The 16062-nt window shown below is 40.5% G+C and overlaps 1 protein-coding gene across 1 annotated transcript in view; it reads left to right on the forward strand.

Moving 5' to 3' along the window:
- The window catches only part of COL5A2 (collagen type V alpha 2 chain), a 159643-nt gene extending 149446 nt beyond the window's left edge, over positions 1-10197 (forward strand). The window contains exons 51-54 of the mRNA XM_060177594.1: positions 535-826; positions 2623-2810; positions 5716-5955; positions 8509-10197. Of these exons, the coding sequence (XP_060033577.1) occupies positions 535-826; positions 2623-2810; positions 5716-5955; positions 8509-8655 (867 nt within the window). The 3' untranslated portion in view covers positions 8656-10197. The remainder of the gene's footprint in view (positions 1-534; positions 827-2622; positions 2811-5715; positions 5956-8508) is intronic.
- The last annotated feature ends 5865 nt before the right edge of the window (positions 10198-16062 follow it).

A 16062-nucleotide genomic window follows, 5' to 3' on the forward strand; every position in this document is an offset into this window, starting at 1 on the left:
ATTTCCATGATGTTAATGTGTGATCTTGCTGGTACAAGATAGGCCTAGTGTTCATCATTGAGTTTCTCTCCATAGGGATGAAACTTGCTGCAAATGGTTTGGAAATGAATTTACTTATCTCACATTCTCACCAAAAGATGTAGTCCATCTTCCAAGCAAATGTCAGAGCAAACATTTAGTTCTTGATCTTTATGATCTCAGATGCTGAATTGCAAATATGTTTCTCGAAAAAAATAGCCATGTGTCATTTCTTATCCTTGGAATGTTGCTTGCCAGGCCAGATTCTTCTAATCTAAAGAGCAGGAATTATAGAGCTCTCAGGATTATCAAGTCAGGGCTTTGGTTTTAGCTTACTGTGTACTGAGTCACATCCTGTAGAAATACAGAAAGGAAGGAAGGAAGGAAGGAAGGAAGGAAGGAAGGAAGGAAGGAAGGAAGGAAGGAAGGAGGAAAGAAAGAAATAAGAGAAAGAAAGAAAGGGAAAGAAAAAAAAGAACAAGTGTTAACCTTGTTTTCATTTTTTTTTTAAACTAGGGTCCCCCTGGTGAGCCTGGTCCCCCTGGTCCCCCAGGACCACCTGGTCACCTTACAGCTGCCCTTGGAGAAATCATGGGGCATTACGATGAGAGCCTGCCAGACCCACTACCAGAATTCACCGAAGACCAGGCAGCTCCTGATGACAAAAACAAGACTGACCCAGGGGTCCACGCGACTCTGAAGTCACTCAGCAGTCAGATTGAAACCATGCGTAGCCCTGATGGTTCCAAAAAACACCCGGCCCGGACGTGTGATGATTTAAGACTTTGCCATTCTGAAAAGCGAAGTGGTGAGTAGAGTAGACAGTCACCCTCTGAAACCTAGACTACTGTTTCTTGACTTTATTATTATTCTCAACTGCATTCCAGAATCTATTGGGTACTCTCTACTTAATGATGGACAAAAGAGACAAAGTGGTAAACATACTGCAGCATTTATAGTTAATGCTGGGAATAGTGACCAACATGAGTCTTTTCTTTTCTTTTTTTTTTTTTTGCCAGCAGAGTTATTGCCAGGGCTCAGTGCCTGCACCATAAATCCACTGCTCCTGGAGACCATTTCTTCCCCCTTTTGTTGCCCTTATTGTTTTATCATTGTTGTGGTTATTATTGTTGTTGCTGTCGTTGGACAGGACAGAGAAAAATGGAGAGAGGAGGGGAAGACAGGGGGAGAGAAAGACAGATACCTGCAAACCTGCTTCACCGCCTGTGAAGTGACTCCCCTGCAGGTGAGGAGCCGGGGGCTCGAACCAGGATCCTTACTCTGGTCCTTGTGCTTCGCGCCACCTGTGCTTAACCCTCTGTGCTACCACCCGACTCCCATGAGTCATTTTTATAGAGGAAAATGATAACTACTAGACCAGGGAATATGTCCTGCTGATGACCCATTTCCTCAGTGGTAGTTCCATTTTCACTGAGAAGTCTCAAAGTACTCATGTTAAGTGTAGAACATACCTGGTTAAGCAAGATTGAATCTATTTGTCAGTCAAGTCTCAGGGACGTTATATGCTAATACACATTGCTAAACCATCATGAGTAGAATAAAGCATGTATTGTTTCCAAATTTACTTGAATATGGAATCCATCTGATGTAATTTAATGCTCTATGACTAAATACTTTAGGAATATCTCCTGAGCAGGATCATAACACAGTTAGAGCCTGTCTAGAGTACTAAATATTTCAGAATCAAATTGTCTTTTTTGCTCTGTGTGCACCATTTCCATTTGATTAAATCAATACAGCTTGGAAAGGGACCCCAGCTTATGAAAATGAACTCGGAAGTGCTTCAGAATCTCAGTAAAATAAAACAACCTTGTCAGGGATAGTTAAAACTGTTGTATTTAACACATAGGCAAAATGATTCTTTAATTCTGACTCTAGACGTCCTGCTAAGTTTCATTCATTCTATATAAAGTGTGGTCTTTCACACATGCTGCATAAATGTGTACATGGATATGTACACATCAGATATGACACGCATGAATGTGCACAGACACAGGTGTGAATGAGTATCTGTGTGTTTGACTCTCTATTTCACATCCGGCATAACTTATATAGGTTGCTTCAAAGACCATGTAAATATAAGATAGATTCTAACTAGTGCCAATGAAATAGTTCATGGAATTTTATCTGTTGTCTAACTAATTTGATTACTCATGATTTTATAATACGCTCAGGTAAAATAATGAATTACAATTACATTTCATATATTTAAAAATGTATTAGCTTCATCTATTTCATGAGGACACAACCATTCTGGAAAGCCTCTTTACCAGTGTGGATTGCCTTTCTTTTGTTTTACTTTTTTTTTTCTGTAAAATGGAGATAATGTTTCTCTACATAGATGTGTTATGCCTTGAGCACCTGGTTTGACTAAGTGCCTGAGAACAGTACCCAGCATCTGGAAAGTATTCAGATGCATACTAATTTATCCATAGCTACACAGTATTTCCTTAACTGAGACATTTTTCTCTTACAAGTTCTTCATCAATGTGTTTCTACTCGCAGACCTGTGTTAACTTCTTTTGGGAGCGTATAATTATATTTCAGTTGATCAACAGCATACATTTCTGTTTCTGAAAACAGGCGAATACTGGATTGATCCTAATCAGGGATCTGTTGAAGATGCAATCAAAGTTTACTGCAACATGGAGACGGGAGAGACTTGTATTTCTGCAAACCCTTCCAGCATACCCTGTAAAACCTGGTGGGCCAGCAGGTCTCCTGACAATAAGCCTGTCTGGTATGGTCTTGATATGAACAGAGGATCTCAGGTGATTTATAGGCTTCCTTCAAATTACATTTTTCACTCATCACATTTTGATGACACTTTACCAGATCTATTTTACCACATTTATTTTGAAGTGATTTATCCTCAGTTATAGTAGTGGCAGTACTGCATAAACAAGGCTTCACGGGAGTCAGGCGGTAGCCAGCGCGTTAAGCGCACGTGGCGCAAAGCGCAAGGACTGGTTAAGGATCCCGGTTCAAGCTCCTGGCTTCCCACCTTCACAAACGGTGAAGCAGGTCTGCAGGTGTCTTTCTCTCCCCTCTCTGTCCTCCCCTCCTCTCTCCGTTTCTGTATGTCCTGTCTAACAACGAACATCAATAACAACAACAATGATAACTACCACAACAATTTAAAAAAAGGCTTCACTATGAACAGGTCAACACAGATTTTGAATGGCACTCTTCACCTCTACGGAACGTAGAGAATTATATGAGTATAATTATATAAGTATAAGTGTTATGATTTCACTCTTATGGAGAATAAAGAGGCAAAACACAATGATATTTAATTCTAGTTTCTTTTTTCCTTTTTTAAATATTTATTTATTTTCCCTTTTGTTGCCCTTTTTTTTGTTGTTGTTGTTGTTGGGTGAAACAGAGAGAAATGGAGAGAGGAGGGGAAGACAGAGAGGGGGAGAGAAAAAGAGACACCTGCAGATCTGCTTCACTGCTTGTGAAGCGACTCCCCTGCAGGTGGGGAGTCGGGGGCGGGGCTTGAACCGGGATCCTTACTCCGGTCCTTGTGCTTCGCGCCACATGTGCATAACTTGCTGTGCTACCGCCCAACCCCCTTAATTCTAGTTTCTTTAGGGACTGGAGAGATAGCTCACCGGGTAGAACACATACGTTGTAATGTAGGTGGTCCAGAGTTGAGCCCCAGCACCATATGGGGTATCATTCAGCCCTGGGAGAATCTCTGGTACTGTGGTGTCTCCCTTCTCCTTGTTATCTGAATGAAAAAAGTCCTCCTTGAAGTCATGAAATTGTGCGTGCACAAGGTCCCTGTCCCTCCCCGCTACACACTGTTTATTTAATATGTTCTAATGTATGTGGAACGGACTATAAAGTGAGTCTGAGGAGACAGGGATCAGACTTGGCGTCAGGAGGAGTGCGAAACTCGTAATAACTTCAGGAATCACTTCACCTTTGGGAGCCTCAGTTTGACCCCGTTAAAAGGAGGGTAACAGTCTCCATCTGATAATCTCTGTACTAACATGAAGTATTCAAGATAATATCGAGCAATAATAAGTGAAACCCACGCTCTCTAGTCACTGACCCCCCTCCCTAGCCGCTCTGCACTTCTTTGTGACAGTGTGACTGAGACCTTAATGTCACCTCTGCTTCTGACGTTTCCTCAGGACTTTCTGTCAGAATCACCAGGGTGTCAAAAAAAAAAAAAGGAGGGTAACAGTCTCCATCTGATAATCTCTGTACTAACATGAAGTATTCAAGATAATATCGAGCAATAATAAGTTCTAATATTAGATAATCGCTGTAATAGTAGTTTTAAATTTTGTTGTAAGATTGGTTTAAAACGTCGTGTAACTTTCAGGCAGAGAGCACTGCAATTTGTCACCTGCATGGGTATTTTTAAAAAACACTTATTGATTTATTTATTACTGAATAGAGACAGAAATTGAGAAGGGAGGGGACTCTAGGGAGGAAGAAAGACAGAGAGACACCTGCAGCCAGCCCCACGTCACCACTTGTGAAGCTTTCTCCCTGCAGGTGGGGACCAGGGGCTTGAACCTGGATCCTTGTGCCCTGTAATGTGTGCGCTTAACCAGGTGTGCCCCCCCATAAGTATTTTTGATTGCCGCTGCAGATCTGGCTCCTGTCTGCCAGAGAATCCCTGTCCCTCCCCGCTACACACGGTTTATTTAATATGTTCTAATGTATGTGGAACGGACTATAAAGTGAGTCTGAGGAGACAGGGATCAGACTTGGCGTCAGGAGGAGTGCGAAACTCGTAATAACTTCAGGAATCACTTCACCTTTGGGAGCCTCAGTTTGACCCCGTTAAAAAAAAAGAAAAAGGGGTGGTGCATATATGTAAAATATGCTAGAATACGTCGTCACTTAATGAACAGGAGATTTTAAGATTTAAATGGGCACAACTGAAACATGATTTAGTTATTAATATGTGGAAACTTAAACAGGAGCATTGATGATAAAACTCAGAATAGAAGATGTATAGGAAAGAGCCCATTATTTTTGTTAACTAATACGATTTTTTTTTCCACTAATGTCTTCCTATTTCTATCACAGGATATTAAGAGGCTATGTCACTAGTTAAACAGTAGTAGAACTAGTAACGAAGATTAGGCGTCTTGATGTATGACTGATCATCTTAGGCAGTGCTCAAGTATATGATTTCTAAAAAGTCATATTCAAGAGTTTTTTTTCAAACAAACTATATTTAAAAATGCTTAAATTTTCTATGATGGATTGTAATTATTGGCTCCATTAACACTTGTTTGTGCTACTAAAGGTAGAAGTTCTTGCAGATCTTCATAGAAATCATAAGACACGAGGCCAGGCAGTGGTGTACTTGGTTAAGCACACATATTACAAGAACCCAGGTTCAAGCCCCTGGCCCCCACCTGCAGGGGAAAGTTTTCTGAGTGGTGAAACAAGGCTACAAGTGACTCTCTGTTTCTTTCCTTCTCTATCTCCCGCCCTCAGTTTCTCTCTGATTCTATCCAGTAACAAATAAATAATTAAAATTTTAAAAAGCATCTAAAAAATCTGAAGACATATAGGTGTATATACATAATTTATCTATACTTATTTGAAAGCAAAGAAGTAGTACTCAACACACACTCACCACATGTGTGACATTATGAAACCTTTCAGTGTCGCATCTCACAAAGACTTTTTCTTTTCCAGTTTGTTTATGGAGACCACCAGTCACCGAATGCAGCCATTACTCAAATGACCTTCTTGCGCCTTTTATCCAAAGAAGCTTCCCAAAACATCACTTACATCTGTAAAAACAGTGTAGGGTACATGGATGATCAGACTAAGAGCCTCAAGAAAGCTGTGGTCCTAAAAGGGTCAAATGACTTAGAAATCAAAGCAGAAGGAAACGCTAGGTTCAGATACGTAGTTCTGCAGGACACGTGCTCGGTGAGTATTTGATCTGCTTCAAGAACATTCTTCCTTTCTGTTAAAAATGCTGCTCTGAGTCAGGAAGTAGGAACAGTCTCACTCTGTACATAAGCACACCAACAGTTTCTTGTTCCGTAGTGTAAACTGGAACAAATGTCAGTATGGAAAACACAGTAAAGGCTTTAATTAAAATATATAGGATAGGATCTTTGGGATTTGATTGACCTATTCTGAAAACTTATTTTGGTTCTTCTGAACTTTCCTTAATTTAATATCAGTTCCGCTAATGCCTAAAAATCTTTTATTCTAAAAGGTAAGATCAATCTAAAATGCAATGCAATATATATATATATATATATATATATATATATATATATATATGTAATGTATTTCACTAACTCACTTTTTTTTTTTCTTTTTCTTTTTTTAAAATTTTTATTGGGGAATTAATGTTTTACATTCGACAGTACAATAGTTTGTACATGTATAACATTTCCCAGTTTTCCATATAACAATACAACCCTTGCTAGGTCCTTATCATCCTTTTTGGACCTGTATTGTCCCCCACGCCTCCAACCACCGCAGAGTCTTTTACTTTGGTGCAATACACCAATTCCAGTTCAGGTTCTACTTGTGCTTTCTCTTCTGATCTTGTTTTTCAACTTCTTTTTTTTTTTTAATTTTTTATTTAAGAAAGGATTAGTGAACAAAAGCATAAGGTAGGAGGGGTACAACTCCACACAATTCCCACCACCCAATCCCCATAACCCACCCCCTCCCATGGTAGCTTTCCCATTCTCTATCCCTCTGGGAGCATGGACCCAGGGTCGTTGAGGGTTGCAGAAGGTAGAAGGTCTGGCTTCTGTAATTGCTTCCCCGCTGAACATGGGCGTTGACTGGTCGGTCCATACTCCCAGTCTGCCTCTCTCTTTCCCTAGTAGGGTGGGTCTCTGGGGAAGCTGAGCTCCAGGACACATTGGTGGGGTCTTCAATCCAGGGAAGCCTAGCCAGCATCCTGGTGGCATCTGGAACCTGGTGATTGAAAAGAGAGTTAACATATGAAGCCAAACAATTTGTTGAGCAATCATGGATCCCAAGCTTGGAATAGTGGAGAGGAAGTGTTAGGGAGGTACTCACTGCAAACTCTAGTGTAATCCTGCTTTCAGGTATATATTTTGCAGTAGTTTATGGATACGTGTGCACATAAGCTCTCTCTCACAGAAACTGGTGTATATCTAGGTTATGGGACTTTGTTAGAAAGTGAACTACCTGAGATGAAATTAGAGTGTACTATTAAAGGAAAGGTCTCACCTGAGTAATGAAGCTGAAGGGTTGTCATTCCACACGTGAAGTCTCTGGATACAGTCTGAGGTGAAGCATGTTGAGATGGCAATCGTTGCTTTGGTTAGGTTGTGATCGGCGGATGCAATATTATTTGGTTTGGATTGGGAGATGCATAAGGGAAAGTGGGCCCTATCCAAGGGTGCCAGGACTGGGGGAAGTAGGGGCTCTATAGTGAAGATGTGAGGTTCCTGCTGTCTTAGGGTTCAAAAAGACAATCAATAGTTAATATTATTATCACATTATTTGTTAACTGGGTTAACTTTGAAAAGTCCCTTTGTTATGGTTTGCTGTACAGTACCCAGTATCTTGTATATAGCTGTGCTATTGGAAGCTTCTAATCTACTTGGTCTAGGCTTTTGAGAGAGTCCGCATATCAAATACGTGGCCTATATATTAAAAAGATTCAGTTTGTCTTTTGAGAAACTTTGAGACATACAGTTGATTTCCCCCTCTCATATTAATTAACTACTGATTTATATGTCTACATTTTGCTAGGAGTGTACATAAACATCATTCCCACCACCAAAGGACTAACTCACTTTCATATCTTCGTAAAACAAGGGAAGTGGGGGTCGGGCAGTAGCGCAGTGGGTTAAGCGCACGTGGTGCAAAGCACAAGGACCGGTAAGGATCCCGGTTCGAGCCCCCGGCTCCCCACCTGCAGGGGAGTCGCTTCACAGGCGGTGAAGCAGGTCTGCAGGTGTCTGTCTTTCTCTCCTCCTCTCTGTCTTCCCCTCCTCTCTCCATTTCTCTCTGTCCTGTCCAACAACAAACAACATCAACAATGGTAACCACAACGAGGCTACAACAAGGGCAACAAAAGGGGGAAAAATGGCCTCCAGGAGCGGTGGATTCATGGTGCAGGGACCGAGCCCAGCAATAACCCTGGAGGGAAAAAAAACAGCAACAACAAAAAACAAGGGAAGTATGTAATGATGGATCATAATTTTGTTTATGAAAAGCAAAAAGACTCGTAATCTGTGTTCTGAGTGAGCATTTTAGAAGGGTCTTCCAAGGGGCGCAACAGATAAGCGTTCAATTTAGAGCACTAAGGCCTACTTGCCAGGCATTCTTGTCGCTGTTTATATTAGCGGTATGTCTCTCACTACACTGACTAGTGCTCTAAGCCGCTGCTTTCATGTCATACAAACTGACGTTGAAGTTGCTGTTTAGCATTTCTGGGGAAAACTTGTGTAGACTATTCACCCCGGCACCATTTAATTCCAGAAACGAAATGGAAACCTAGGCAAGACCGTCTTTGAATACAGAACACAGAACGTGGCCCGCCTGCCCATCGTAGACCTTGCGCCCGTGGACATTGGCGGCACAGATCAGGAATTTGGCGTTGAAATCGGGCCCGTCTGTTTTGTGTAAAGCAAGTGGAGATACATGGACGATGAGCCTCACCCCACCATCAGATGACACCACCCTTACAAGAACTTCGACTGAAGCTGACCCTGAGACTCTTGAAGTAACGGCTGACACTGCGTCAGCATTGTATATATGGTCTGAAGTACCAGCCCTCCTTATCCTTCAGAATATTTATTTTGCTTACAAGCCTCAAGTTTTAATTGACGTAAAATATTTTTAAATACAGCAGTTTAGTTTTATGATGACCAATGACAATGACCCCCTTTAAGGAAAAGTAAGCTGATTGACTAAGTACATCTTGGCTATCTTAAATTTTTTGATATTGTCATAACAAAGTTGTTTGGTATGTTTATCATTTTTTTTCCTTTGTCCTGGAAGGTAGCTTAAAGAGCGGGGTATGTAATACCAGAGCACATGCTTTTTTTTTTTTTTTTTGCTTGGCTGCAGTTCAAAAAATACAAAATAGTGACCTTTTATGATCTCTCATTCCCAGATTTTCAATTGAAATAAACAAATAAAAGCATTGAATCTTGCAATTAAAACCCACATGCATGTCTTGCTCTGTTATAGAGACTCGTTAAAGAGAAATTTAACCAAAATATCTGTTTCTCAGTCTTGAGTAAATAGTGGAGTTTCTGTAAAACAAAATGAAATCACTTCAGCTCTTAAATTTTTGTAAAGGGTGGTAAGTTTACACTTTTTTCTTCTTCAAATTTAGAGATGACACCTTTGCCTTCCTGACTCTGTCAGTATGGGTAAAAATTGCATGAATATACTATTGAATACATTTGCACTTTCTTGTTTAAGAAGACATCAAATGCAAAATAATTTACACATACAACCAACTTCGCAAACATATGTTCAGGACTGAAAGCTGAGAGTCTTCCAAATGTAAAAAATCTCTTCACCCTGAATTCTATAGTGAAGAAAAAGATCTAGAAAACTAGACTTGCAAAGGTGACTCTGATCAGATGTGATGATTGGAATTAGACCATGTGAAAAAATAAAGTGACCCTTTGTTTCTTAGTGTGAGCTACCTCATCTCTAGAAGCTGGGATGGACTTACTATTCTTGTTGATATTTTAGATACTAAAAGGTGCTATGCTTCTGTTATTATTCCAAGACTGGAGATAGGCAGGGCTAAAACGTATTAGTACTTTTTCCTTTAATGATGGTGCTAAAACTCTTATAAAGTTCTTTAAAAATCAGATGGATTTGTCAATACCATTTGTGAAAGTATAACTGTTAGACTTCCCTTTTCTGAAGGAAAGACTTTGTTCCAGGGCCTTTTTCACTGTTCATCTGCCATTACTGTTCTCTCTGGAATGTTCTGTAAAACTTGGATGCTTCTTAGATTAGAATATGTAGGTTCCATCCTCTCTCAAGGTGTTTCCTTCGTCACCCTTAATTGCATTTGTTGGCTTCATTTTTATTTTTTCTTTAAGACTAAACAGCTGGGACCATCCTAAAGGACAAGCCATGCACACGACTTTAGCCATGTATCTCTGCAACGAATCTAATTAAAAGCACGCTTTTGTCATGTCAGTCATTTTTGTTTTGTGGAATTCCTTTGAGTAGAATAGACATATTTCGTTGCCCACAGCGAAGATTAAGGTGTTGTGGTATTCTTTGTTTGCCATTTGTTTAAAAGAAAAAAAAAACAGATAACTTTCCTTCATGTATCAACCATACTGACTTATAAGTGAAAATCAATTTGCAACATGCGCTCAGAAAGACAGCACTATACACCCTTGGGAATGTCAAGGTAATCTTATTGATAAAAAGTGAAAACCATCTGAGATTTCATGACTGAATAAACTATCATAATGAAATATATGTCTCAAAGTGAATCACATGTGAATTCAGCCTAAACATTTTCAGTTTTATTTTCAACATTTCACAACACTGTTTCTCCCAAACTGATTATTATTGAAGCCTTATGCCTTGAATTTGAAGATGTGTGTGTGTGTGTGTGTGTGTGTGTGTATTTGAGTTTTGCTTGCATGAACACTTCCTCATTAAAAAACAAAACAAAAGTATCTAAAGTTAACAGAAATATAAGAAAGTAGCAGAGCACATGGTGTTAAAAGTTCTTAAACTCATAATACAAATTTTGACAAATTCTGATCAGGTTTAATATAATTTATTCCAAATTGAAAGAGAATCAATAGAAAAATGGGCACTATTTCTTCTCAAGAGAATGATGTCTATAGCAGAAAGCAGGTCTACAGAGATCAGGAGCCTGGGCAGTAGCGCACCAGGTTAAATGCACATAGTATGAAGCACAAAGACCCAGGTTCAAGTCCAAGGCCCCACACCTACAGGGAAGCAGGTCTGCAAGCGTCTCTCTTTCTCTCTCTATCTTCCCCCCTCTCAATTTTTCTGTTCTATCCAAAAAAAAAGAAAAAAAATGGCCCCAAGAGCAGTAGATTCATAGTACAGGCACCGAGCCCCAGAAATAACCATGGAGGCTAATAATAGTAAGTCTAAGAGAGATCATTTTGTCATTTTTCGTAGCTGAGTAGCATTTTGTTATGTATAGTCACAACTTTCTCTACTACCAGCCAGTCACTCCACACCTGCTTTAGTTCTGTGTTACGCCTATACCAAATGCTGCTACTATGAACACAGATGGACATAGATGGACAGGCATTTTTATGGATTTTTTTTTTTAGATAGGTCCCTAAGAGAGGGCTTGCTGATAGAACTTCAGAAACTAGGAAAGAGACTCAACACACAGTGAGACTTGGACTGGATGTGATCTTTGCCCCATGGTCAAGGTCATGGGGGTGGGCATGAGGGGGATTTGGGAAGTCAACGCACAGTGGCGTGGAAGGACCTCACTGGTGGTGGGAGTAGTGTGCAGAGACCTAACATAGAAGTGTAAATTATTGTACCCATGTGACTACCGCCATGAAAAATACCATTTTTCTAGTTAAACAATAAGAAAATCTGAAAAGAAAAACAAATTATGGGGCTGGATGGTGGTGCACCTATGGGCGCCCATATTACCATGTACAAGGACCCAGGTTCAAGCCCCCATCCCCCACCTGTGGAGAGAGAAAGCTTTACAAGAAGAAAAACAATGCTGTAGTCTTATTTATATCTATCTATCTATCTATCATCTATATATCTATATATCTATCTTTATTTCCCCTCCTCCATTTTTCTCAGTCTTTATCCAAAATGAATAAATAAAATATTTTAATATGATTAAAAATATTGAATACTTCTCCCGTCATGGATAAAGAGCAGCAGAGCAGATCAAGACAGATTTTTTTTTTTTTTTTACATGTAATTACTTATTTTTAGGAGAGGGGAGAGGAGGGGAGAGAGGAGAGGAGAGGGAAACTCAACATGAGAATAGAGCACTCTGAGGTCAAACCTGAGGCCTTGGGCACGAAACTGTAAACTCAAGATACCTTTTATCTTTTTAAATTATGAATATTTTAAAAAGCTAGAATAATCTCAAAAGATTTATTAGCATTATTTCTTTAAAAGCTATCTTTTCTTTTTTTTTTTTTTTCCACTATGGTCCAACAGTGGCAACCTAAGGCTATGCTTTAGCAATAATAGAAGTGTGTGACGCCTGAAGTGTGCCAAGAAGCTGTTCTTTGTATTGCTTGTAATAAAAGTGACGACCCCTTTGAGAGTAACCCTTGTGTAGTCTCTGCCCTCAAAGTGTTGGTTTATAGAAAGGACGAATTATTGGCACTCCCCAGGAATTGGCCTTTTTCTCCTTCCTTTCACAGTCATTATTTTTCTATTTTTTGTGACACCAGGCCTTGCAGGTGTATGATTTCAGCACTCACAGGCTAACTTGATTTTTCATGGGGACAGGAAGAAGGGATAGGAGCCACCACGGGAAGGAACCTCGCGGCGATTGTCGCGTTGGGGGTTCTGCTGGGGCACAGGCATGGCGGCCCCTGAGCCCTACCTGGTCTGAAGCTATTTAGTCCTGATTTCATTTATTTTTTTACTAAAACTATGATTTGAAAACTAATAGTGCTTATCTTTGGGAGAAAGGAAGGTGGGAATAACTTTGGTCGTGGGTGTGCTGTGAAACTATACCCCATAATCCTACAACCTTATAACCTAAATTAAAAAGAAAAAAAAAAAGGGAAGAAAGAAAGAAGGAGCCAGGTGGTGGTGCACCTGGTTAAGCGCACACTTAGTACTAACTGCAAAGAACTGTGCAAGGACCCAGGTTCGAGCACCTGCTCCCAGCTACAGTGAGGACGCTTCAGAAGTGGCGAAGCATCTTTACAACTATCTTTCTTTCTCCCTCTGTTTCTCCTTCCTCAATTTCTCTCTGTCCTAGTGAATAAAAAATGGAAAGAAATAGAAAGAGAAAGGAAAGAAAGGAAGGAAGAAAGAAAGGAAGGAAGGAAGAAAGAAAGAAAGAAAGAAAGAAAGAGAAAGAAAGAATATGAGGGCTGGGTCGTGGTGGTGCACCTGGTTGAATGCACATGTTACAATGCACAAGGACCTGGGTTCGAGCCCCCGGTTCCCACCAGCAGAGGGAAAGCTTTGCAAGTGGTGAAGCAGGGCTGCAGGTGTCTCTCTCTTTCTGTAACACCCCCTTCCTTCTCAATTTCTGGCTGTCTCTATCCAATAAATGAATAAAGATAATTTTAAAAAAAGAAAGAAAATCTATCTACCAGGAGAGGTGGACTCATAGTGCTGGCAGTGAGCCCCAGAGACTAGAGGCAAAAAAATTAAGTAATTAAGAAAAAATTATGAAAGAAAGAGAAAAATGGAAGATAAGGCAAAATTGAACCGTGGGCTGAGTGGAGTGGTAACAGTAGCCCTCAGGACTCGCACATGTGAAGGCCCAGGCTTGAGCCTCAGCACCACACTAGTTAGAGCTGAGTGGTACTCAGTAAAGTGAGAGAGAAAGAAAAAGATGCTGAAGAGATAGCATAATGGTTATGCAAGAGCCTTTTATACCCAAGGCTATAAGGTCTGAGGTTTTATATCTACCGCCACCATAAATCAGACCTGAACAGTGCTCTGGTAGAAAGAAAAGAGAGAAAGAAAGAGAGACAGAGAGACATAAAGGAGGGAGGGAAGGAAGGGAAGAAGGCAGGGAGGGAGGAAGGAAGGAGAGAAGGAAAGTAATTGAATTGTAACTTTGTTTCAGATGACAGACGAGAAAGGTCTCCTCCAGGGTGAACACTATACATTTGGAAAGAATATATATGATTTGGTACAATTTAGAGCATTGTGTACTGGAAGTGTAATATGTTGGGCCAGTCGATGGCACACCTAGTTAAGTTCACACATCACAGTGTGCAAAGATGCAGGTTCAAGCCCCTGGTCCCCACCTATAGGGAAAAGCTTTACGAGTGTGAAGCAGGGCTGCAGGTGTCTCTCTATTTCTCTCCCTCTCTATCTTCCCCTCCCCTCTCAATTTCTCTCAGTCTCTATCCAATAATAAATAAATAGATATTTTAAAAAACCTTAAAGAAAGTGTGATAGGTACTTGTACACATATTTGTAAAGGTTTTATGTATTTATGTAATATATATGTTTATATAAGTGATTATAGTCAAATACCATAATTACTACAAGAAATTGATTTGCACATTTATGAATTAAAATTTTATTCAAATTAGAGTGAGATATAACTGCAGTGTTTTTGTGAGCAATTTTATTTTCCCTTTTGTTGCCCTTGTTTTTCATTATTGTTGTAGTTATTATTATTGTTGTTGTCGTCGTCATTGTTGGATAGGACAGAGAGAAATGGAGAGAGGAGGGGAAGACAGAGAGGGGGAGAGAAAGACACCTGCAGACCTGCTTCACAGCCTGTGAAGCGACGCCCCCTGCAGTTGGGGAGACGGGGGCTCGAACCAGGATCCTTAAGCCGGTCCTTGCACTTTGCGCCACATGCGTTTAACCCGCTGCGCCACCGCCCGACTTTCGTGAATATGTTTTTAAACAGTTTAAACCATTAGATATTCTAATGAAAGACAGCTGGAGATACAGGGTGATCACAATTCTTAGTCACCTTAATTAGAAAAATGTGAATTAAATCGAAGACATCTGTAGTCACAATGCAGACACTTAAAAGTTTCAGACAGGAAGTTAAACTCCAAGACCCACCCCCACCTGCGACATTGATAGTTACCTTGGCATTAGCTGCTCTCTGGGCTTTGCAGGCCCAGGCCTTACTTTATGAAATTCATTTTTGTTCATGGATCTCTGTGCCCATTCCAGTGAGGGCGATATTCAGGGAGTTTAAATTGGAGACAGAGAATTGAAAAGCAGGTCCGAATCATGTGTATTAACAGTACCCTGACCCACTTGAGCTCGTCACAACTGTAACCCTCAAAATGTAATCCTCCTTGGCTGAAACCACGGACCCGGAGGGGAGGTCCAGCCATCTGCTTGGCAAAGCTTCCTTACCGGGCTGCCGCCCACCACAGCACAGGGCTCTGTATACTTTGTCTGTGGATGTTTCCCTTTGGGAGCCAGTTGACATCATTCACCATCTGGATGAGAACCACTTCCAAACCTTAGCTGTTCCTGACCTAATATGTCACACACACATTTTATCATAGTCAACCATCCTTCCAAACGAAACACTGTCAGGTTAAACTGCCACGTCCAGAGCTGTGAGTAATTCTGTAACTTTTCACTCGAGCCTCCCTTAGGTAACAGAGATATTTCTAGCATGACTTTGGCTGTCCCCATCTCCCCCTTTGACCTAATTTATCCAGCAAGTACATCTAACACTTTGAGACTCTTTCTTCTGACTAGTTTTGGAGCAAAGGATACGAACGAAAGTCCTTGTTCTCATCCCCTTCTTGAAAATGTAAAATTATTTCTTTCCTGTTCCCACCAAAGATCTCACTCCATTGCCTGTGAGCCTGATTCTGTCTTGTCACACATCACTGGGCCTTGTGTTTTCCTCAAGTAACAGCCTTCTAATCATTAAAACCATTATATGGCCCACTGACAAACAGGTTAAATTTTTAAAAAATCATTTTTATAAGCTAAGCAGTCTGGTTGAGATGACACTTAGAACTCAATCTCACACCCCACAGTGAGAGACCAGTGCCCTGAAATGGGGTTAAAGTGCTCAGTGTACGTCTGGGTCTAGATGTTTACAGTACTTCCTGTGGACCTGCTTTTTCTCTCTTTTATTTCTTCAATTCTGATTAAAATGCCTTCCACTCATACAGCCTTTCTTTAAAGTAAACATTTAATTAACTAATTAATTAATTAATTTGACACCAGGGTTTTTGCTGGGGTTTGGTGCTTTTTCTATGAAAAAGTAGCCATTTTTCCATTTTCTTTTCTTTTGTTTCCTCTCCCTCCCGCTTGTCTTCCTCCTCCCCTTCCTCTTCCTCCCCCTTCCCTCCCCCTCTTCCTCTCCCCCTTCCTCCTCTTCTTCTTCTGCTTCTC

This window comes from Erinaceus europaeus, chromosome 18 (genome assembly GCF_950295315.1).
Source record: "Erinaceus europaeus chromosome 18, mEriEur2.1, whole genome shotgun sequence".
Classification (NCBI taxonomy): Eukaryota; Metazoa; Chordata; class Mammalia; order Eulipotyphla; family Erinaceidae; genus Erinaceus; species Erinaceus europaeus.